The sequence below is a fragment of the Lontra canadensis genome, unplaced genomic scaffold (assembly GCF_010015895.1).
Source record: "Lontra canadensis isolate GAN:19392208 unplaced genomic scaffold, GSC_riverotter_1.0 scaffold196, whole genome shotgun sequence".
In the NCBI taxonomy this organism is placed as follows: Eukaryota; Metazoa; Chordata; class Mammalia; order Carnivora; family Mustelidae; genus Lontra; species Lontra canadensis.
This window is the reverse complement of record NW_022631190.1, coordinates 553426-578743: the sequence shown is the minus strand read 5'-3', so window position 1 is coordinate 578743 and position 25318 is coordinate 553426. Positions and strand designations below refer to the sequence as shown.

The window sequence follows — 25318 nt, the reverse complement described above, 5'->3', positions numbered from 1 at the left end:
ATGAAATATATATGCTTCTTCCAGGATGTATATGGATATATGATATATATGCTTCTTTTAGGATAATATAATATCATATCTTTGGAGAAAGTTTTAAGTCCTTTCAGGAAGAAAGGTGCTGGGAAGAAAAGCCTACAGTCGTGCCACCTGAAATTAATTCTGAATTACTGGAAAAAGATAGAACAAACCTACAGATTCCCAATTCTCACCGCAGAGATTCCAATCCAGTCATAGGTCTGGGGTGAATCCCAGGAAGCTACACCTGTAACGAGCTCTCTAATGAGGATCTGGTTTTAGAACCCCTAGATTCCGTAACTTCAAGGGTCTCAGGCTGGTTCTGTGATTTGTTGATGATGTGAAATTTCTGATCTCTAGCTTTATTATGGAATGAGGGGACTTGGTTAATAACCTACTTTTCATGCTGGAGTAGGGATTTACAATCATTCCCCCCTACTTAGAGAAAAACTGAAGATCCTATAGGAAAAGTGGTCTGGGTCACATACTCCCTAAACATCAGAGTGAGAACTAGAATTCATGTTGGTATGACTCACTCATCTGTTCAATGAAGTTTCTACAATATCCCATGTTATTTATTTAAATTTAAATTATGTAATTATGCAGGAAATCATTTCTTTATAAAATGCCTGACAATATAAATAAAAGAAAAAATACCCATTTATCCCCATTCTTTAGTCTCACATTCCTCCTCAATGGTCATCTTTTTGTTATTTTTTCAAGAAAATATTCTGACTTACATGCAACATGCACAAATCAAAGAATACTCAGGTTTAAGCCTTCTTAAAAAAGTAATAAGATTACACAGCTTCCTCTGTCAATAAGTCAGTACAAAATGATTGCATTGCTCTTTTTAGCTGCAACATAACATGTTGTATGTATCATGATGTATTTGAATCTATCTGGGCATTTTCCATTGAATGACATTTTGGTTCTTTCTACAATTTTTACTATCTCACACACACACACACACACACACACAATGCTGCATCAAATATCCTGATATGAGACTCCATATGGATGATATGATTTCTATAAGAAGGTTAGACATGTAATTATGAGTTGAAGGGAATGAATGTTCTATCCCTTTCTACACTGAGTTTTGTAGCTACATGAAGTTGGAGAGAAAATAACATCCTTTAATCCATAACTCTAGGTTCAACTAGCTGCAAATCTTAGAAATTATTCTCACCAGGATATTGATGTGGTCATGATAAAGCCTGGCTGATGCCTCTTGTATGAGATTTGAGGTGTTTTTGTACCATAGCAATGCCCAGGACACCTAGATCTTTGTTACTGGTATCTTTTTCTCTCTCCAAATGATATAAATTGACTGGTTTTATCACAGTGGTTTCCTTTGGTCGGTGGCAATTCTAGTCTTCAGTTCTGATTTTTAATCTTATATATATATATGTAAGGAAAAGGATGTTTGGTTCCTCTCTTAGGAAAAATTGCCCCAAACTTTTCTCAGCTTTATGTAGGGCCTTTGATGAATGCCTCTCACATTCCTGTATGAATGACCCCTGTTGGGAGCATAGGGCACACTGTGAATGAGTACCAGGAGCAAGAACAAGACTGTGGAGCCTGCCAGAAGTCCAAGCTGCAGACTGACAGGACGGTAGGTAATGGAAATTGCCTTGTGTTTCCCAGCCTTGTGTTTCATTCCCCACAGATCACCGGGACCTTGGTTTTCACTGTCTTCACTGCTGTACTGGGTTCCTTCCAGTTTGGTTATGACATTGGTGTGATCAATGCACCTCAAGAGGCAAGTGAAATGTGTTCAATTCAAATCTCTTTTTTGGCAATTTCTGTCAGTGACTGAAGGATCTGTGTTCCTCATACACAGAGATAAAGTGTACCTACGTGGGAAATATAGGGCAGTCCCAGTATTTGTCAGGCACCATGTGCGTGGTTTCAAAGCTGATAACTTGGCCTTGACTCTTCAATAACCCTCACAAAAAAAGAAAGGGCAATAACCGATTCTTGATCTCTGACTCTGCTGTTGCTGAGCTCACAGAAAACTCCAGCCGGAATACCACGTGCCTACAGATGTTGTTTTGAAAAACTTAAGAGCTTATTGCAGACTTTATTCAGAGCTCCCAGCCATATATGAGTAAAAACATGAATGAAAAATGCTGGGGAATAGGAGGAGGCAATACAAGGATATATTTCACTTTATGCACAAACTTTTACTAGGCACCAGCTCACTGTGCATCAGGTGCTTTAACATATGTTCTCCCTAGTCTAACCTCCAAAAACCTTACCCTAATTGTAAGCCAGATGAAAGACTTCAGGAGCCCTAACACTAAAAAAGTTCCTATCCTTCCCCCTAATTCTGTCTCTCCTAGCTGGTTCAAAGTAAAATAATATATAACTGCTAAGTAATAGTCAAGAAGTCCAACAAAATTTGGATTTCTCCACGGTAACTATTTGGATGGATGTTTTTTAAAATATTGCATAATTTCTGTCCTTTGTCTCATTTATTTTGTGCATCCCTACTCTGGTACCCAATGAATAAACAGGAGAAGGATGTTATTTTTCTCAGCTCCCACAGCCTGTAAGTGGGGGAACCAAGACTTCATTCCCTTTGCTCTAAGGCTGTCAGGTCATTTAGGGCAGGATAGATGTCTTCTTCCCCTTCCTGTCACCAGCGCCAAGCACAATGATTAGCATAAAGGAGGTGTTCAATACAGTGTTTAGTGAGGAAAGAGAGAGAGAGAGGAGAGAAGCCGTGGGGGTGGGGGAGCGGTGTAAAATGAAGGTACAAGCATTTGTTGGGTGCCCTCTATGAATATATCATATTTCATCTGCTTCCCTTACACTGTTGGACTCCAAGGAAAATGTGTATTGACCACAGTCTATCACCTGAAAGTGTTGCTCCTTGGGCTCTGGATGCCACATATTATCACGAGTGTGGTGGTCTTTCCAAGGTTGAGAGAGTTCGATAACAATGCTGGGGGTCACAGCTTTTTTTTTGTGGGTGATGACAACATGTGCCAATTTAGCAGCCTTCTTGAAATTTGGTTCAGCTTCACCGTAATTTAGAATTAGTAGAGCCTCTTTTTGGAAGACCTTTTCACATCCTATTTAAACATCTTCTCCAGGGAAAGAGAAGGAAAATTAGTCAAGCCAGACTTGAAAATAGGGATTCCCCCACTGGCATGAGGCTTGATGTCCTTTCTAGAGCCCCTCTTTCTGTGTTTAACAAGCCCCTTAAACATCATTCTAGAAGAATAGTTGTTCAGCTTCATTTGTGTTTGCTAGCGGGACGACACGTGGCACTATTTTAGGGTTATTTTAAAATCACACCTTTTTATGATTGTGAAAACTACACATACCTGTTATAGAAAGTATTTGGAACAAATCACCTATACTTATTCTACCGCACAGAACGAACAGATGGGAACATTTCAGATATTTCTTTATAGCTTTTTTTCTGTACATACTATCCATGTAGCGTGGTCTGCTAATGAGGCAAATGTCTTGGTCAGACTTCTTTTATCGTAAGACAATATCAATTCCCTTTCCTCACTCAGCTGATTTTACCACTTAGGGCTTTGCCCTGACTGGCAGCCTAGAGCAGCTACATTCCAGGTCCTTCTCAGAGGTCCTCTCATGCCACTGAATAGCGACCAGATCAGCACTGAGAGGAAGAACAAGGAAAGAAGCCCAAAGGCTGTGACTTTACTCAATTATACTTGGTAGGACGTTTACCTCTACTGAAACATGGGATAAACTACGGCTCTGTGAAACTTAGTTTTGAATGTTCATTCTATTACATACTGAAATCTGTGAGGACACAGAGGAAGAAACTCCTTCAGTATCAATCCCTCCGCAGGGGTCACTGAGTTGTTTTTTAACTTTGAAATTCATCAATATATGTGATTGATTTCCCCTACTTGTGCTGGCTGCTGGAAGTTTATTGGTAAATTTGTAGTATATTTCTAGCAAGGATGTAGCACCTAATGCTTATATTTGGTATACTAACTTTATTTTTGGCTTCATCTTGTCTTTAGTAATCTTTTTTCTTATAGCCATATGCTTCTATTAGAATATTTACATAAACCAATTTAAACCTTGCTGTGCAGAGGTAACACTGGTGTGAAAATGCACCTTTCTGTCTGCAGAATATTTTCAATTTTAATAACTGCCTGCATTTAAAACTTGGAAGAATTTTACATAAAAACCCAGATTTCTGGCTTCTTTTTTTTTTTTAAATTAGAGGTCATGCAATACTAGTCTCATATTTGCAGCTTCCTTCTTTAGGTGGGGCAAATGCTTTCTAGTGCTATAATCTTGCCCACTTTCTTTTATATTCTCAATAGTAGAGACAGTAGTTCAGTCTTCTAGTTATCAAGGTTCTCCTTCACTTACTTGTTCCTGCCTAGTTCCTGTGGGCACTGGAATTTGCAACCTCTGTTTTACAGAATATTGTCAACTATAAGTAAATCTGTCCATGATTTTGTGTATAAAACACACATAATTGGGATGACCCTTTTAAACAGCTAACAAACATTCTAAAGGGAGAAAAAAAGGTGTATAGAATATTTGAAATGTTGGAGCTATTTTTATTTTATTTCCTCAGGTAATAATATCCCATTATGGATACATTTTGGGTATTCCACTGGATGACCGAAAAGCTATCAACAACTATACTATCAACAGTACAAAGGAAATAACCACAGTCCCATACCTAGGGGATTCAATACCAACACCTTTGGCAGAGGAAGAGACTACAGCATCTACCAGCCTCATCACCATGCTCTGGTCCTTGTCTGTGTCTAGCTTTGCCGTTGGTGGAATGATTGCATCATTCTTTGGTGGGTGGCTAGGAGATCAGCTTGGAAGGTAGGCAAGTTTCATAAATAAGCATAAACATGGGAACTTGAGTATTTGGGGTTTCTAAGACTTTGTTTCATCTTCCGTTTTGTGGAATAGCTTTAGAGGTTTTTTTTGTTTTGTTTTGTTTTCGATTCATGACCTTATGAATTAGGTTTTAGCACAAATAATGGAGCAAGCAGTTGCCCTAGTCTGCTTAAATCATGGAGTCATTTATAGCAAAAGTGAGTTTGGTGTGTATTTCTACAGAAATGATTGGATTCTCTAAATTTGTTAGTTTCAAAACATAGTGGGGTGCCTGGATGGCTGTCAGTTGGGTGTCTGACTCTTGATTTTGGCTCGGTCATGATCTCAGGGTCCTGAGACTCAGCAAGCTCCCCCCACCCACCCATCAGGCTTTGCGTTCAATGAGGAGTCTGCTGGAGATACTCTTCCTCTCCCTTTGCCCCTCCCCCTGCTTGTGCTCCCTCTCTCTCTTTCTCAAATAAATAGATCTTTAAAAAACTAAAAAAAAAAAAACCATATTAAGAAACCACTACACAAATGGTTAACTCAGGAACTCAATGGCAGAGCCAAGAGTGAAATTTTTAACCAAGGAATCCATTGTTTGCTTCACCAAATCACTCCATTTCTCAGACATCATTTTTCATTTTCAAATTAGAATTTGGCATTTGGATCAGTCAAGTCCTAAGGTCAAATCAATATCCCCAATTCCAAATTGCCCAATATACTTGGCATGGACTTTTAGCTGCTGCTACTGGTTTTTCAAAGCCCCAATCAGAGATGAAGCAAGTAGTGTGTCCACTTCTTTGCTCTAATTTTTATCAAGTGTCTTGAATTAAAAATGTCAATAAAAAAAAGTCTCTGAAACTACCTTACACTTAAATTTCATTCACTTAGTCATGTGACGTACTAAACTGGGATTCCACCCCCTCACACAGAGAGAGGAAATAAAATGAGAAAATCACGTTTGTTTTTTAGATTTATTTTCTGTTTTGATGCCACCTTTTGTTTATTAATTATCCCTTCCTCTGATATAAAAATAAATATGGAAAATATGGAAAATTTAGAAAATGCAAAAACCTCTAAAGATGTAAATGATATAGGTAACTATTTTAGTAATTCTGGATTACAATCTAATTTTTAAAATCCCTACTTTATTATTTTTTCAAAAGACAAGATTTCATTTTTTTTTGTTATGTTACATTAGTCACCATACAGTACATCATTCATTTTTGATATAGTGTTCCAGGATTCATCATTTGTTTGTAACACCTCTAAATTATAATTTTATCTCTCATTAAAATTCTGATAATTTCCTCCTCTTGCACTGGAGAGTTTATATAATAAAACTATAAGAAGTTTTCTTCAACAATGAGTAGCACTGGGGCACCTGAGTGGCTCAGTCAGTTAAGCCTCTGCCTTTGGCTCAGGTCATGACCCAAGATCAGGATCCAGCCAAGCCCATATCAGGCTCCCTACTCAGGCAGGGAGTCTGCTTCTCCCTCTGCCCTTCACCTAGCTCTCATGTTCTCTCTCTCTCTCTCTCCAATAAATAAAATCTTTTAAAAAATGAGTAGTATAATAACCCAAGTTTTACTATTGTTCTTATTATTCTTGTTCTTATTATTCCTCTACCATAAAAGATAATAGTCAGTTTCTCACATTTTTATCAATTTGCTGGTACTTAGCTAAACTTAAAAATCAGAATCTACAAGTTACAGTGTCCATAAACTAATTATTTCTAAAATAAATTAAGCAAAGTTAAATTTTAAAATATGAATCAATCAATTCTTTTAGCAGCTACTAATGTTTTATACCTCTTTCCACCCCTGAAGAAAAAATTTAAGGGGTGCCTGGCTGGCTCATTGGTGGTGTCTGCGACTCTTGGTCTCAGGATCATGAGTTCAAGTCCCAAGGTGGGCATGAGGATAGATAGATAGATGGATAGACAGATGGAAGGAAGGAAGGAAGGAAGGAGGGAGGGAAGGAAGAAAGGAAGAGGCCCTTGTTCTCATCTTATTTAGAAATGAGATTTTTGACAGGTCCAGTGATGTACTAAAGTATTTAATTCATGTCCTCATGATGGAAATAGGATGCATACCCTCTCAAGTCTTAGAATTTAGCATTAACAATGGTTATACCCCTAAATAATGTCAAATGATCACTTATCAAATGACTTATGGTAAACTAAAACTGAAGCTTCTTCCAAGTCTCAGTAGAAAAATGATTCTCCATGAATAACAAGCACAAAATTAATAATTTTAACATCAAAATGAAGACAAAAGAGTTCAGTCTCTCCTATAAAACTATTTTTCTAGGAAGATTCACTAAGAAATGACATGATTTTTTTCTTACTGCCCAGGTCATTGCTCTATCAATTAAAAAGAAGTAAATAAAAACTTGTTTTTTCATTACTCCTTTAAAAAAAAGTATTTCCTTACAATAGTGTAGTAGGCAATAAATGTCTGTGGCCATTGTTTTATAGATTTGGCTTCTCAGGGTCAATTTTTCCAGAAGCTGTGCCCTTAAAATTTAATTACTATGATATGGTGGAGGAGATGATGGTCTGTGCAATCCACAGTACCGTAAGCAAAGGAAGGTAGACATAGCCTGCTTTTGAATGCACTTTCTTTTATATAAAAATGGAACTCACCAAAATCAAGTGTTTTAACCTTTGGTTTCAAAGAGATCAAGCCCCGGCTCTGACACTTAATAGTTGTGTGAAAATGAGCAAGTTACTTAGGTTCTCTAAGATGTTTCCCCAACCATCTAGAATGTAGGAAAAAATAGTACCTAACTCATGGGATTATTGTGAGTTTACATGAGAGCACAGATAGAGGATTTACCACAATGCCTGGTACAAAGTAAGCAGGCACTGAATGTAGCCTTACTTTGATGCTGATGGTGATACTGATGCTGATGCTGATGACGAAGACAATTTTGATGACAGTGTTAAACCCTGTGCTAACAGGAGTACTTAGAGCAAAATTTGAAGAAATACACTTAGAAATGTATTTCTTTTTCCCTGATTTAGTGATTTCATGTATTTTTGAATTATTTATTCTTGTCCATTTCTCATGTCTGAGCAGAAGTTAAAATCCTTTAGTTTACAAAGTGCTTCAGCATCCATTAGCTGGTAAGGAAGAGGGACTTTAGAGCAACCTGGCATCAAATATACTTTCAGGCTATCTCTTTTAAGAGTTTTTCTCCCTAACAGAATATATTCCCTAACAGAATATATACTACTAGCGAGCTAGTAACAATTTCTTAAAGTTACTGAATTTATTTGCTCTCTGTCCTTGAGTAGAGAAAAGGCACTTCACAGAGAAATAGCCCTTTTTCTGCTCTGCAGCTCTGAAACTGGCCAGCTCTAAAACACTGTTTCCCCTCCTTTTGAGTAGTTGACATTCTCCATATGTTGGTTTTCTAGTACTGCTCTAATGAGTTACCATAAACAGTGGCTGAAACAACAGGTATTGCCTAAGAGTTTTCGAGGTCAGAAGCTCAAATTCAGTTTCATTTGCCTGAAGCCAAGGTGTCAGCAGGGCTGGTTCCTGCTGCAGCTTCTGAGAAGAACCCATTTCCAGCTTCTTTTTTACTGGCTGTTTTCCAGCTTCCAGTGGTCACCATATGCTTGGCTTGTGGACCTTATTCAATCTGTAAAACACAATACTCCAATCATACTTCTGACATTACATTATCTTCTCCTCTGCCCTCCTCTTATAAGAATACTTGTGATTCCATCATTGGATGGATAATCCAAGATAATCTCTTTACCTCAATACCATTAATTTGATCACATCTGCAAAAACCTTTTTATTATATAGGGCAATATATTCCCAGAGTCTGAGGACTAGGATGTGGACTCTTAGGGGATATTATTAAGCCTATCATATTTGTTGGGTAATCTTTGTAGTATAAGACACATAATTTTACTCTCCAGAAAAAAAAAAAAATCTGTCTGGTATTAAAGATACGCTTAGAAAAAGCTCTGCTATTTAAGTTTGAAACATTGACACAGAATATTAAAAGATCCTTACACTTCTTTGTGGCACAAATACTTCTACACCTGTCCATTCAAATTCTTTTATTGGCCTTATCATCATCATTAAACTTTTTAAGTTATTTTTTATTAACATATATTAAACTTTTAAAATTATTTTTTATTAACATATAATGTATTATTTGCCCCAGGGGTACAGGTCTGTGAATCATCAGGCTTACACATTTCATGGCACTCACCATAGCACATACCCTCCCCAATGTCCATAACCTGCCACCCTATCCCTACTCCCCACCCCCCAGCAACCCTCAGTTTGTTTTGTGAGATTAAGAGTCTCTTATGGTTTGTCTCCCTCCTGATCCCATCTTGTTTCATTTTTTCTTTCATCTATTGAATTTTAAAGAAGGTTTTTGTGGCCCACTTTCCCACTGAATAGGAATAAAAGTATCGGATATCTCCAAATATTGTTAATTTTCACATGATCAATTTTGAAAATGATGTTTTTGTTGCTACTGTCAGCTTTATTACATATTTTACGTTGGCTGACATTAATTTATAGGTTCTGGAAATATGACACACAATGTTAAAAAAAGAATAATTTTAACTCTCTTTGATAAGACTTAAAGTAAAAGAATATTTTAATTTACTTCCAAACAACTCATATTAAAAGAAATTTAACTTTGGAAGCTCTTTACATCATCTACATCAGCTAAAATCCTGTGTCATAAAGAAAGAAAGAAAGAAAGAAAGAAAGAAAGAAAGAAAGGGAAGGAGGGAGGAAGATGAGGAAAGGAAGGAAGGGAGGAAGAAAGAAGGAGGGAAGGTGAAAATAAGAGAAATGAAAAGACAAGAGAAGGAAGAAAGAGGGGAAAGAAAGAGGATGTCATAGGTTGCAACTACAGTGTTGAATGTAGCTATCACCAGGCAATTATCACTTAAAACAATCAACTTGTAGAAAACTTAATTAGTTAACTGTTTGAAAAAGTTTCAGAAGGGTTATCTCAAATCAAAACAGTCATCAGTACAGTTGAATCATCTCTGTTAAAATGTGGAGATCACATGCATGAAATCCGGATTTTCTCATTATAAACATTATTTACTGGTAAAGCTTTAGTCCACAGATAAGTCAAACTAGCAATTATGGTTTAAAATTCCCCAGCTAACTTTCTCAGCAAAATTAAAATAACTGCTCTTAAGTAAATATCTTAGCATACTCTGAGAGCAAATAATTTTATCAAGTTTTGATGGTGAATTTGTAATCCTTGCTTTTTAAACTTTCAGAATCAAAGCCATGTTGGTAGCAAACATTCTCTCATTAGTTGGAGCTCTCCTGATGGGGTTTTCAAAACTGGGACCATCTCACATTCTTATAATTTCAGGAAGAAGCATATCAGGACTCTACTGTGGTAAGTCATGCACGCATGCACACACGCACACACACACATCTGGAAATTATTTTAAAGGCAGATTGGTAATACGCAGGGAAGTTTTTGAGCCAGAGATGGCATCACAAAAGGGAAAGGCAATAGCATAAAATTGAAGTCCTGACTCAGGGAGGTTTGCGACCAGTAAGTGGGAGTTATGAAACGATCTTCTTGCTCCTGGCAATTTCTAGTGGCATAATCACAGGTAAGTTATTTAATTCATAGCTTCCTTCTCTGTTAAATGAAGGAGATAGTATCTACGATGTAGGGCCCTTGCGAGAATGTATGGAAAACGTTCAGCACAGAATCTGCCTCCAGGAAGCTGCGGAGAAAAGCTAGCTGTTGCTATTGCTCCGGATGTGCTGAAGACAGTGGCACACTGCTACACCCATAACCTCCAACTTGGCTCTTGTGGCCTACTTGGCCACCTAGGTCTCTGTATCTCCTTCCCTTAGTGGATGGATCCCAGATGTGGCTGGGTGAAGCATTACAGTGGCGGTGACCTCAGGGAGAGGGAGTCAGGCAAGAGCAGCTGGTAGAGGAGTTCATAATGGACAAAGGATGCTCCCCTTCCTTGTGAACCTAACATCTGAGTATCTGGAATCACTAGTTCTTAGAAATAGCTTTTCAAATTTTTGGAAGTTTCAAACTTTCAGAAGCAAATTTAATCAGCAGAGGTCTGAGCAAAGGAAGGATCACCTAATCTCTAAAATAGCCAAATCTTTAGATTCTCAGTGCCAGTGAAGCCCTGATTCTGATGGTTTGGAGCCAAGATTTAACCCACTGTCCCAAATCACAGAACTGTCTTTTCAAAGCACTAATATCCACTGAGGCTGGGGGAGGGTACAAGAGCACAAACGATGTATAAAATGTTTATAGTTTTTACTTGCAAAGAGAAAAGACCGTAGCTTCATGAGTCTTCAATGATCCCTTGAAACAAAATTCTAAACAAAATTCTAAAGGGCCACAAGTTAATAACTTAATTAAAAGTCTCATTATTTTCAATGTTAATACAAATAGCTGAGAGTGAGGATAGCTTTATTAAGGTGAAGAGGCAACCAACACGTGGTGAGATTTAGACTCAGAATGAATTAATTCTGACACTGTCTCTGCCTGGGTTTAGATATATATTAACTGGATCTTTTGTAAAATGCAAAGAATAACACTATCAAGGAGGTCCAAATCATGATTCTTCTTTCTTCTCTCTCCATTTTAAAAAATACAGTATGAAAAAAAATCACAAATATTTTTTAGAAAATTGAAAAGAAATGTTATAAACATTGTGGAGCAACCTATCACTAGCATAGCCAAGTAATTCATACTCCCCAACAATCTTTTAAAATTATGCCTGGTTCTGTTCTGAGCATTAAAATTGCTAAAAATTATAGGAAATACATTTTGACTTTAAATTTGTGTAAACTCAGACCTGTGATCTTATCTACATTATGTTCTTGAGATACAATAGGAGGTACTACACAGAGAGTACAGCCTGAAAAAGGGACAAATAAATGTATTTTTTCTTATTTAAGATCAACAGACCACACATTAGAGGCACATATAAATGTCAGCCAAAATTCAGATGCTATATCAATCATGCAACTGTTCATGTGAGCTATTAAGAACATTTTAAAGCATTAAAAACATACTGAAACAGTTCCACATTCATCTTTTACACAAAAACCATATATGCATTTCCATTTTATAGACAAACTGTCTAAGAGGAAGTCTCTGATAAGTCTTATTTTTAAATTCTTAAGAAAATGCTAAACATTGCATTCAACCTTGCTTGTTGACAGTGTCTGACCTTTTCATGCACTCAGCAAATGGCTGGATACTCCACTATTTCCAACATGACTGATTACATCTGTGCTTAAGAAAGCTATAGAAGGCAAAATTGCCTAGGGCTTTTCAATTTTTTGGTATTCCTTTAAGCACCAAAGTCTTTTCTGAAGCCCATTGTTAGGAGAGAATAAAGAAGCTGGGTTGCTCTGGTTGGAGTAATTGAAGGAAGAGCCCTGAATTCCTTAACCTCTTCACCTGTCCACACCTCCCTCACCACTTTAACAGTGATCTTGAGGCACTTCCACACTGTGGAGACTCAGGGCTCGTAGTTCTCATGCTAAAGCTCTATTGTACTATGATCTTGGATAAACTGTTTCTCATCTCTATCAAGTAAAGAGACGGGCTTAGATATGTTCTAATTTCCTCTAATACCATGAGTTTAGACCAAGAATATTATTAAAGCATTCTTTAGTCTCTTTTCTGAAGACAATCTGAGGCATTACGATGTAGAGAGTCGATTTTAACATGGTTTTAACTAAATAAGGCAATGCTATGAATAAATGCCAAATCCATGACTAACCATTTCTTTCTATTCCTATATCTAGCTACAACTTCAATCAAGTCTTATCAACAAATATTCTTTACATAAACTGTGTCTATGACTGGGGACAAGGGGTCTTCCTTCCAACAGACTCTGAAAGGTCCTTTTAGTCAGGATACTGGCTATACTTGAACCAAATTATTGTTATTGAAGTAGTCCTGGCTGCACTTTCACATTTATGTTCATGTTTTATGCAGGACTAATTTCAGGCTTGGTTCCAATGTACATTGGTGAAATTGCTCCAACCACACTCAGGGGTGCTCTTGGCACACTTCACCAGCTGGCCATTGTCACGGGCATTCTTATTAGTCAGGTAAAAACTCCTATTCCCTACTTCACCCATCCTCTATTTTATCCAGCTTCTCCCTCACTGATAGATCGACACAGTGGAAAAAACTACTTCCACCATTGGGAATAGGGATGCTATAGAGACTTAGGCTTTTTAGCTCAAAGCTAAATTATTACTGCTCCACTCCTCACTTCTCCCCTTGGATCTGTGGTGGGTTTGGCAATAGAGATGACCCAACATGCCAGGTCTTGAACTCCAGGAGCTAGTCTAGAATTAAATTATTATGTTCAGATTTCAAAGAATAGGAAACTTCACATTTTTGACTGCTTGGATTTCCTTTGTTCTGGGCACCTTGCCTAGAGAATTAATATGTATATGATTACTATAGCAGTTTTTTGTTCAGCTGGCTCTATCCTTCTCTTCTATCCCAAGGACTCAGAGTCCTCAGAACCCCTAACCTAGGATTATCCAGAGGGTAAGCCACTGCAATAAGGATGATAAATCTGGTTCTCACTAAAATAATTATTCTATCTTATGTAATCCCATTTTATTTTTCTGGGTAATCGAAGAAGAAATTTTTAGGGTCTAAAGTTACAACATGATTGTTGCTTTAGGTTTCAAATGTGTTCTTAAAAGTTTGGTTGTTTCCTATCCTAAATGACCCATATAAGTTAATGAAAATAAACCTCGGTGAACTCTTTGTAAAACACATAGTCCTGAATTTACTGAAGTAAGACACACTAGTAATAGTTTCTACTTTGGGCATATTTGAGTCAAAGTTGTCAGGGATTACTATTAAATAACTTTCAACAAATGGTTTCACTATTAAATAACTTTCAACAAACGGGTACAGAAGGCAGACCTAAAGTGTTGTGCAGTTGCCATGCTTCCTCCCTGCCTTTTCAGATTGTTGGCCTCAACTTTATCCTGGGCAATCATGAGCGATGGCATATCCTTCTTGGTTTGTCTGCTGTGCGAGCCATCATCCAGTCTCTGCTGCTCTTCTTCTGTCCAGAAAGTCCCAGGTACCTTTACATCAAGTTGGATGAAGAAGTCAAAGCAAAGAAAAGTAAGTCTGTGGATGTTCTTTTTTCTTCCTATTGTTTTGGAACTATCAGCTAATGAAAAACAGTGTGCATGAATGTTTACTGGTCAAGTTGGTACGGGCACTTTCTAAATGAAGTCAATGATTACATGTAAAAGGAATGTGCAAGATCACTTCAATATGACTCACACATGCCATTTCAAACCCACAAACACTTGACCCCAAATGGGAAACCCACATGCAGGGTATTGGACTCAACCAGAGGCTTCTAAAAGACTTTTACACGCATCATTCTTCTATGATAACAAAGATCAGAGTTTTCTTTGTCACTAGATAGAAGTCAAATGTTTTTCTCAAAATTTAAAAACAGGATCTAATTTTACAAAAGAACTGCCAACACTCCTGCTGTAAAGCAATAGAAAGGGCTATGCTGAGCTACAGCTCTTTCATTACCATAATAAAAATAAATTTACTTTTGTTTTGACCTGAGTTGTGTCGACCTGATCAATTTGTGGGCAGGCTTGAAAAGACTCAGAGGAGGTGCTGATGTCACCGAAGACATCACTGAGATGAGAAAAGAAAAAGCAGCAGCATCCAGTGAACAGAAAGTCTCCATAATCCAGCTCTTCACCAATCCCAGCTACCGACAGCCTATTCTAGTAGCACTGATGCTGCACGTGGCTCAGCAATTTTCTGGAATCAATGGGGTAAGTTTAAGAATACTTTCTAACTCCCTAAAATAGGGGAAGAAAGGGGCATAAATTAAATAGCTAAAAGGCATTTAAAAGTGTTGACATCATGTTTTACTACAAAAAACATATCGAGCATGAATTTTCTTTGTTTTGCCGCATCTGCTTTCTAAAAGTGGATTAGAATTTTTAAAAATGTCAATAATCAATGGTACTGTGGGTCTATTAAGATGGAAGGTAATAAGCAAAAATCATAATTAATTCAAAAGAGGGAAAATGAGAATAATTATGCCCCCCCAAAACACCCTAAATTACAGGGGACTTCTAGAGTTGAGTAGCAAATTTAGGATTTAGTCCATAGTTCCCTTCATCTAAGTATCATTATTATTTTTTTAAGATTTTATTTATTTGAGAGAGAGAGAGCATGGGGGTGCAGAGGGAGAGGGACAAGCAGGCTTCCCACTGAGCAGGGAGCCCGACGTGGGGCTCGATCCCAGGACCCTGGGATCATGACCTGAGCTGAAGGCAGACACTTAACCTACTGAGCCACCCAGGCACCTACCCTGTTTTACCTATGTAAGTGAAGTATACCAGGGCGCCTAGATGGCTCAGTTGGTTGAGCATCAGACTCATGATCTTGATCTTGGGACTGTGGGTTCTGGATTGAGTTCTGTGTTGAGCCCTGCACTGGATGTGAAGCCTACTTGAAAATAAATAAATAAATAAATAAATAAATAACACCAAATAGTTAGGTGCAAAGAAGTTTCCTGCCATGCAAGAAACTTTCACTCTATTTGAAGAGCCAGCATACAAAAGAAATAATAGTGTGAACTGGCATGACACTGGAGTAAGGGCAATAGATAACACATGATTGAAAACCATACTGAATGTATGTTTTCACTAGCTTTTAGGTTTTGAACTGAAATCATTGCATTACACAGACTAAAACTGTTCTACTGGCAATTAGCTATTAGAAGAAAAAAAGTAAACATTTGCTAAAAAAATACTAGATTTAAAAAATCACTTACCCTCTTTTACTGCTGTTAAAAATATGGTTTTGCCTTCCTCTATTATGAGCTAATCACAGATCCACAAGGGGGTGACTTGTGGATGGGCAGAGCCTTGGGAGAGGTAAAGAAAGTAATTCTTACCTGTTGAAACAAAAGGAGACCTGAACCTCACTCTACAAGCTGAATACTCTCTCCTGTCATCTCTATCCTCCTTTAATGGGTCCTTGATATCCCTCTTAATCTAACACTCTATGTAACTTCAGGGTTTGGAGACCAAATTTGTATCCTTTTCCCAGCTCTGCCTGTGTATCCAAAAGAACAATAGTCATTCTGAACCTCCCTGCTTTAGCTCCTATCGCAGTTCCTGACTTAGAGGCATCCAGGAAATGTTGAACTGAGGCTGTTGGGCAGCCTCAAAGTGCGGGATAGTGTGCAGTGTGCTATAAGCTACTCTTCACTGAGCACAATCTGTATAGTCCTTCTCTATTAGCCCTATCTGCAAGAAGAGGTGCCAGCACAGGACATGTTAAATGGGGAAGGAATGAGAGAGAATGACAGAATGGCCTTAAAAAGACCGTTATAGGGTGCCTGGGTGGCTCAGTGGGTTAAGACTCTGCCTTCAGCTCAGGTCATGATCCCAGGGTTCTCGGATCAAGGCCCACATTGGGCTCTCTGGTCAGCGGGGAGCCTGCTTCCTCCTCTCTCTCTGCCTACTTGTGATCTGTCTGTCAAATAAATAAAATATTTAAAAAAACATTATAAATGTAAAAACACAATTAATAATAAAGGCTACTAGAGAGATTTGAGGATTTCTCCATGTCCGCTGAGATTAGTGAAAAATTTTGGATTAAAAGCAGTAACAACCAGAATTCCTATACACATTGGTAAGAGTGTCAATTGACACAACTTTTCTGGAAAACCATTCATCAGTATCTTTCAAAGCTGAGCATATAAATACACTATGGTCTAGTAATTCTATTCCTAGATGCAAATGTGTACATATTTCACCACAAGGATTGTACTAGAGTGTTCATAACAGCACCCTTCATATTCATCCAAATGACAACTACCTAAATACCCATCAGTAGTAGACTGGATAATAAATAGTGGTATATTAATAAAAAAATATTAAGCAATGATAATGTACAGTGTACAAATACACACAACTATATGGATAATTCTCACAAAGGTAATGTTGAAACTAGATAGCAAATAATTCACACTGTGTTTCCATTTATAGCAAGTACAAAACTAGGCAAAATTTGTCATGATGTTAGAAGTCGAAGAGCTTCCTTGGAAAAATAGGGAGATATTCTGGGGGGTTCTGGAACACTGGGAATGATTTATTTCTTGATCTGTGTGCTATTTGCACAGGTGTGTTCAGTTTGTGAAAATTAATCTGTATACTTATGTTGTGTGTACTTTTTTGTATGTATTTTACACCTTAACAAGAGTTTAAAAATTAAAAAATATATATCAAGATAATGCAAATTCAGAGTTTTCAGCTAAATTTAAGGAGAACTTCAAGGAATCAGAAGTTTCGAACACTAAAGGTTGATATTGGTTTCTCACTGCCTGGAAGAAAAGGACAGATAAAATGTTTAGGGTGTTCTAGGGACTATGGTTCCATAGAAACTACTAAAAATAAACAACTTGAAATTTTCTTGCTTTCAAGCTATCAGTGCTAGGATTCTTGATTAAAGCTAAATTATTATTACTTTACAGATCTTTTACTACTCAACCAGCATTTTTCAGACAGCTGGAATCAGCCAACCTGTTTATGCAACCATTGGAGTTGGTGCCATCAACATGGTTTTCACTGCTCTCTCTGTGAGTTTATACCCCAGATAAATGCACTTTTTCCTCAGTTCAGAAATGGCGGAGGGAGGTACCTTGTGATCTAAAAGCAACCAGCGATTTATTGCTCTTGTGTATTGGGTAGTATAGAACTAAGTGGGTCATGGGAAGAGTCCTATATGCAAATAAACTACTAAGCATAGCTGAACAGATGGATCACTGCTTGTCCCCATTTGCTGGGATGCCATTTAGTCACTCATTTGTGAATTAATAACTGACTTGGGGCACAGAGGACTTCTTCCTTGTGTAAATAGCTGGATTCCTTTTCCTTTGCTCTCTACTTACATCTGTTGGGATCAGGTGATGTGTCATTTCTATCGATATTGGGTCTTCTACCTAGGTTCCTCTCTTTCCATGGTTGAAATTCTTTTTTATCCTGATGTCTTGGTAAAAACACTTTAAAAAAATAAGGCCCTCTGTAACATATCTATGCCTGTAACACGGTTAAACAGACTCAGCAAATTCTTACGATATTAGGTTAATGGAGAGAGCTTCCAGATAGCTCACAAGGCCATAACTTCTGGTGATGCATAAAACTGTGTGTGATATTATAACAGATGGAGTGGAAGTGGTATAACTTGAAATGTTATTACTTTTGAAATGTTATTTTTTTTCTGACAAGAAGAAAGGTCATATAGTCTTCTCAAGGCCAAATACCATATACAGTGAATGATTCAGTATCTTGACAATAATATTTAACATAAACAATCTAAGAATAGATTAACAATCTAAGAATAGAAACAAACAACAAAAAACCCCTAAAACTTCCCAACTCATGTAATTCACTCTAAAAATGAGGATATTGGGCTTATTTTTATCTTAGAATGCAGGATATCCAAAAAGCTTGTGCTTTCCAATGTTGGTCACCATGTTATATTCAATACACTTTAGTCACTTGTTTTTCATTCTCTGCAGATGGACTTTTAACTCTTACCTTAGGGTGGTCAATAAATTACAGCCTAGCTACCTAGATCAAAAAGCAGATTTGTCCAGACTACAGTGCTGGACCTTGGAAAGAGGAGGGAGAACAGATAACAAGGGAACACCAGGAGTTCTGTAGGCACGCTTTAGAGATAATGCCTGTTCAAGCCAAAAGGCCACTCAAAATCGATGAAGGCCTGCTACTGGGATGTAATCTATTCACATTCCTTTGTCTCCTGAGATATAGTCTTTACAAATCCTACTTCAACATATTTTTCTAATATGGAGATTATGCTTAAAATATTTTATATGTAACAGGATTTGGTATGTAAAACAACAAGTTGTCAAAATTGGGTAAACCAAATAGCAAATGCCTATAAAGGGACCTACTACAGAATTTCATTTCTGCCCCCCTACCCCTAACCCAGTTGGAGTAGGAGAAGTTGTTTCAAAAGTTTCTTGATTATTTTAAATATGCCCTTTTAGAGTTTATCCTTTTATTCTATGAAAGTTTTTGAACAGATGAGTGACATTTTAAAAATCAGCTCTAATCATCTGTCTAACCTTCCAGGGTTATAGATAACATTTAAAATTTTTAATTACATTTATTTTTGAAAAGTTGTTTTAAGGATCTAAAAGTACAAAAAGGATAGTCCTTCAGTCACCCAATTCCTCTCCCCTAAATTACCAATGTTATTGAATTCTGTGTAGCCTTTCCAATAAAGACACACAAATAGGAATATGCAATGATAAGATTTCACCAACTTGGAAGGGACATAATCAGTTTTTATTCTGAATGAGTATTTGGGAAAAGAAAGACTTTCCTAACTCCATGCTGAATTATGTTTCCACATTCCATATTTTCTTCCACACTAATGGGCCAGTAGAAGAGGGCCTGTAAACTTGAGGGAAAACAAAACAGGAAGAAATATGGAGGGAACAGGGACACAGATGGGTCTAGAGAAGAAGCAGTGGCATCCAGAATCTGTGTGATACATGTGTCTTGGGCAAAGACAAGGGTTCTGGTCAGGCAGACATCTCCACCCTCAAGGAGTGAGTTTAGAATTTATTATCCTATTAGTAAAAATTATTCAGAAACAGAGGAAACAGTAAAATTCCTCATTCCTGAAGAAATGCTTCTATTTTCTTGATAGCTTGACATGGTGTCATCAAGTCAACTTTGAAAGTCATACTTAGAAATTATATAGAGAAATGTTATGAACTTGGGCAAGAGGTGTTTTTCACACTACCTTCTCAACAGTAAGTGTGGGCTGTTTGTTCATCATCCTGAAGTGATCTGAAACCGAATATGTATTGTCTCTGAAATGAAAGGGGCTTTCATTATAGGGGAAAACAAATGTTTCAGATATTCTCAGAGCCAAAGCTCAAGGGTATTAGATTGCTCTTGATTTACTGATAGATTTATGAGCCAAGCCAATTTACTCATTGAAGTGAGAAATTATGACAGATAATTTCTGTGTGTGATTCACCAATCCTGGCAGTATCCCAAGGATCAAGCAAGAAGAGTCTATTTAACAAATATTGGTCTTGGCTAGTCATAAATGTTAACCATTAATGCAAAGGTCCACAGACCCAAAGGCATCAATGACATATCTCCTAAATTAGGATAAGAAAGCACTTAAAGCTTTTGCTTTAAAGTCTTACCTTTTCAAATGGATAATTCACTTCCAGCACCAAATACATTTAGACACACCAGAAAAATGCAGATCTATTTGGTAAAGTGATAAATTCTGTAAGTTGCCAGGTGAGTGGTTGTAATTTGACTGTATTAGCAATTAGAAAGTTGGATGAGAATGACTGACAACCCAACAGTTATACTATTTCAGGTGTAGGTTTTCTGCAGTGCACAAAACGTTGTACTTATAATAGGATAATTATCAAAAGATAAATTAATGTCCTTTTTTATGTAGAGCCATTTTAAATGTATAAGAAATCTACTGAAAGATACCTGAGATGTACAGGCTCTAATATTGTTCTCAAGTAATAATTGTAGAGTGATAGTAAGGTTATGGTTCTTTCTCCAGAATGGCGTGTTCAAATGACTGTGACTAAATGAAGCAGGTATCTTTTAATTATCACTGAGACCAGTTCTGCCACCTAAGGCAAGAGTCACCCACCAACTCAGTTCCACATCTGTAAAATGGGCTTATAGAACTGCCTCCTTCCAGCTGTATAAATTAAAATGACCTCTTTGGCAGTAAAAACTATTTAAGTCAGTATGTTTTTAAAACTTTCCCAGGTATTCCTTGTGGAGAAGGCAGGGCGACGCTCTCTGTTTCTAATAGGAATGAGTGGGATGTTTGTCTGTGCCATCTTCATGTCAGTGGGACTTATACTACTGGTAAGTGTAGATTTTTGCACTGAGGTATTTGGTTACCACATGATAGCCCTACTGTTCTCCAGGCTCTGTAAGTGAAAACATTTGAGGGACACCTGAGAGGCTCAGTTGGTTGTGCATCTGCCTTCAGCTCAGGTCATGATCCCGGGTCCTGGGTTTGAGTCCCTTGAGCTCCTTGCTCAGCGGGGAGCCTGCTTCTCCCTCTGCCGTCTGCTCCCCCTCTGTGCACATGCTCTCTCTGTCTCTCTGACAATAAATAAAATCTTTAAAAAACAATGAGTGTGACTTATGACATAAACCCAGAGGAACAGCACAGAATACAAGGGAGAAATGCAAAGAAAAGGGGAACTAGCTTTTGGGGTTTAAAGACTTAATTTTCACAAAGTAAACTGCACTTGTTGCCAAGGGAGGCAGTGTTGCAAAATGGTCAGAGCATAGTCTCTGGGGTCAGCCCTGCTCAGGTTCTAACACTGGCTCTGTCATTTGGCTACCTATGTGACCTAGGGCAAGTACACCAGGCCTTTGCCAACCCAGCATCTTCGTCCACTACTTCATGGAGGGTAATGCATCCTGTCTAGCGATCTTGGTAAGAATAGGAGCAAAGGTCATTAGATTCTTGCCTTGCTTCTATCACAGGAAAAGACTGAGAATCTTATAAAATCCTAATCCAGAGGATTTCCTCTAACAGAGTTCAAAACATTTAAAAGCATAACTCAGACATGAATAAACTTGTCTCAAACAAGAATAATTTGTAGTTATTTGCACATAAACATATCAAGAACAGAGCTATGTCACTTCTGAACTCACTGAGCCCACTTAGCTAAAAGAAGCAGCAGCCAATAATTCCAACTCCACTTCTATTTTCGTTTTGTTTTTTCCTCAGGATAAGCTGGCTTGGATGAGTTATGTGAGCATGGTAGCCATTTTCCTCTTCGTCAGTTTCTTCGAGATTGGGCCTGGCCCCATCCCTTGGTTCATGGTGGCAGAGTTCTTCAGTCAAGGACCACGGCCTGCTGCTTTAGCAATAGCTGCATTTAGCAACTGGACATGCAATTTCATTGTAGCTCTGTGTTTCCAATACATTGCGGTAAGCAGTCTATTATTGTGCATATTTGCTGAGTAGAGATGGAGTAGAACAGCTGCTAATTGGAACTCTGTTTGTTCTCTATGCAGAAATTCTGTGGACCTTATGTGTTTTTCCTCTTTGCTGGAGTGGTCCTGGCCTTTACTCTGTTTACATTTTTCAAAGTCCCAGAAACCAAAGGAAAGTCCTTTGAGGAAATTGCAGCAGAATTCCGAAAGAAGAGTAGCTCAGCTAAAGTGCCAAAAGCTGCTGTGGAAATGGAATTCCTTGGAGCTACAGAGACTGTGTAAAGATAACCTGCTTTTTTGACAAGAACAGAAACAGGAAGAAAGTTGTGTGTTTTTAATTGATGATTCTTTGAGAATTTTATATCCATGTCTTAAAGAATTGTTTTATTTTTTTAGAGAGCTTTTACGGGCTCTTCTCAGAAATGTTATAAAAAATTACCAAAGAAAGTATTTTTTTTAAGTTAGAGCATCTATTTTTGATAGTAAGATTCTATAATTAAATGAACCAAAAAGTCTAGCTTATTTTACTACAAAAAAGAGCAAGTACATTATAATGTTTGAGCTCTATTCTTTATAATGAGGTTCTCCTGAAATGGAAGCAGTTCCAATGTATCATGTTATTGCTTCATTAAGCACGTGACTGGAAACCTGAAGCTGCAGCTCATTTACATATTTGAATATGATTATGTTTGCATTTTCTTACCCACAGACCTCATACTAAAGGAGCTTTGGCTAGTGGTAATAAGGTCCATGTTAAAGTTGATAAATTTTCTATTTTCTCCCACTTAGCCTTTTCTTTATTAGAATTTTTATTTTGTTTAAAATTTTATTTTTTTCTGTCTTTTCATGTGGAATGGTTTATTGAGTATATTAAGATATGTTCATAACGAAAAACTTTTGTTTTTGGTAGGCTTACCAAATCTTCTGGGACTCAGAAAAAAAAAAAGTTAGTTCCTTTGCTTGATGACCAAATAATTCTTATAAGATTAAATACTGAAAAGATTTTTACCAGTCATATAGCTTGTTAATATTAATATCTATTATAATATCTATTCTATAATATCTATTATAATATCTATCTAGTCATATAGCTTGTTAATATTAATATCTATTATAAACATATGCTAATTCCTTGCTAGCTCAGTCCTCTGAGCTCTATTTTAGTTTGCTTTTAAACTGAGCACAGCCTGGTTTCCTCAGCTGTATATTTTATAAAGTACATTCAATCAGTGATTAAGCTGGGCATTTTTATATCTCCTCAAACCCTCAATAAGAACAGTCTGAGGGAAATCTGAAATAAAGGATTGCTCTGTTTGTTAAAACACATTATCTATTTTGTGTTTCAAGACAAGTTGAAAGAGTAGGATGTCAGAAATCCCAAAGATGGGTTCCTGAAAACTTCATGAATGCTCAATTTCAGACTTGATCAAAATCCCTATTAATTTTTCTGGTTAGATAGTCATTCCCTTTGATGTTCCTTCTTTGTCATGGCAGTATATGGATGCTATCTAAGCTGTTCTATTGCTATTGCTAACACTTCCTGTGTCTTATGTGCCGGGCACTGTTCTAAGTGCTTTTTTACCTATTAGGCAAATTGGAAATCCACAGCTGATTTAACAGACTTTCACTTATAGTCAATTTACAACTATGGAAATACAGTTCTGATGGATACCAAAGGCTTAGCAGGGAGCTAAAGTATCTCCAGGCTGTTTTCCCCACAAAGTGGAGCAGAGTCAATCCTTTTTGTGTTTGCTTTAATGTGGATAAAAGGAAGGTACTTTTTAAAAAGTACTTTCTATGTGTAGAAGGGGGAAAAAATGCTGAACACTTGTTTTTTCCCCCCCAGAGTGTTTTACCTTTCTATAATTTGGCAGTCCAGACAACATAAAATGATTTCTTTTCACTTTGCTTTTTATTCCCTTTGGACCAATTTGGAATAAATTATTTTTACTTAGGACTCAGGACACCGTTAAAGTGAGTTTAAATAGTTCAAAAGACTTTTGTGCCAGCTTGTGAACTCTAGAAAAATTGTGGAGACTCTGAATGGACAAGAGCAGGAGAATGGCTCCTGTGTAGCTCTTGTCCTCTTCTTCAGGATGCCTGTGGTCTTCGAGAAGCCCAAAGTTAAATGATAAAGAAGTTTAACATTTTTATAGGTGATGAATGTGATTTAATCAAATTGCTATTTCCAATCTCATTTACTAAGAAAATAAAGTAGTAAAAGTTTAAATAAAGAACCCAAAAGACCATTTTCAAGTTCTAATTACTTATTTCAACTAACTATAAACACCAGAAATTCATAGCCTGGAGTTTAATGCCTCAGAGAAATTGAAACCATTTACATTGTTTCCATTCCATATTTTTTTCCTTGCAGAGATACAAATGAGTTGAAAAGAAACCTTAAGGTGAAGAAACTGTTAAAGCTTTATAAGACAAAGGAACTATCTTGACATATAGAAACTCCCGGGTCTTCAATTGGATGAATCATAATAAAAAAATTGGCACTGATTAATTAGATACAATCGTAGGGAAATCAGATGTGAGTTTGAATAATTAATTTGCATAGTACTCTATTATTTTTGTGGAAGTCTTGTCATACTTTAATGTCCTACCAATGTGATCTTTCTTAGCTTATTCAATGCATGATTACAATTCTTGGTCTGGTCACTCGCCTGCTACACCTAGCTATTGCCCAGTCGTGATACCAGTGAAAGGATCTTCTCAGTGAAGAGAAGATCTTTCTCCTCTATGCAATCAGCAATGTGACGGCACTGAGACACGCGAAGACTCTGCCCCCTTCTCCCGCAAGGAGCTCACAGTCTAATAAGCAGTTCAGGAAGACCAGGAGATGAATGTCCCCATGTGTGCTTTTTGCCATCCATGAAACTTGATTTGAGGACCTTGTAAAACGGGCACAATAATATTATCTACCTCAGAGAGTTGTAGGGATTAAATATAAAGTGCTAAGAAGAGTTCCTGGTATAAAAGGAGGTGCTTAGTAAATGTTACCTAGAATTAGTATTCACAAAGATACTGCTAAAATAGAAGTTTGTCATATATATTGACAGTTCCAAATTTTTCTTTTCTTTTTAAATTTTTTTTATTTTTTTTCCAAATTTCTTTTGAGTACAAGAAATTCTGTAAATTCAAGATAACATTTTCTTATTTCAAGCAACAATTTCACAATGACAAAGGAATGGTAAAAAATAAGGGAGATTTTAGGCTATCTAATTCTTAAACCCAAACTTGATATATCCAAGTTGATTATGAGTTTTTATTTTATTTTTAAAGTTTGTTTTTACCTAAGTTATTTTTTAAAAGGTTTTCTCTATTTCTTGAATAATACTAAGTACAGGGTAAAATGCTGTATATTTAAATGCAATTCAATA

At 37.0% G+C, this 25318-nt stretch overlaps 1 protein-coding gene across 2 annotated transcripts in view; it reads left to right on the top strand.

Moving 5' to 3' along the window:
* SLC2A2 (solute carrier family 2 member 2) overlaps window positions 1-24178 on the top strand; it is a 29569-nt gene extending 5391 nt beyond the window's left edge. The window contains exons 2-11 of one of the 2 annotated variants that reach the window (XM_032847916.1): window positions 1688-1780; window positions 4601-4863; window positions 10142-10266; window positions 12865-12980; window positions 13863-14025; window positions 14521-14708; window positions 17426-17530; window positions 20739-20840; window positions 21721-21924; window positions 22011-24178. In XM_032847916.1, coding sequence (XP_032703807.1) covers window positions 1688-1780; window positions 4601-4863; window positions 10142-10266; window positions 12865-12980; window positions 13863-14025; window positions 14521-14708; window positions 17426-17530; window positions 20739-20840; window positions 21721-21924; window positions 22011-22211 — 1560 coding nt within the window. In that variant the 3' untranslated portion in view covers window positions 22212-24178. Of the gene's footprint in view, window positions 1-1486; window positions 1634-1687; window positions 1781-4600; window positions 4864-10141; window positions 10267-12864; window positions 12981-13862; window positions 14026-14520; window positions 14709-17425; window positions 17531-20738; window positions 20841-21720; window positions 21925-22010 lie in introns of both variants that reach the window. The other variant, XM_032847917.1, reaches the window with a different exon arrangement.
* The last annotated feature ends 1140 nt before the right edge of the window (window positions 24179-25318 follow it).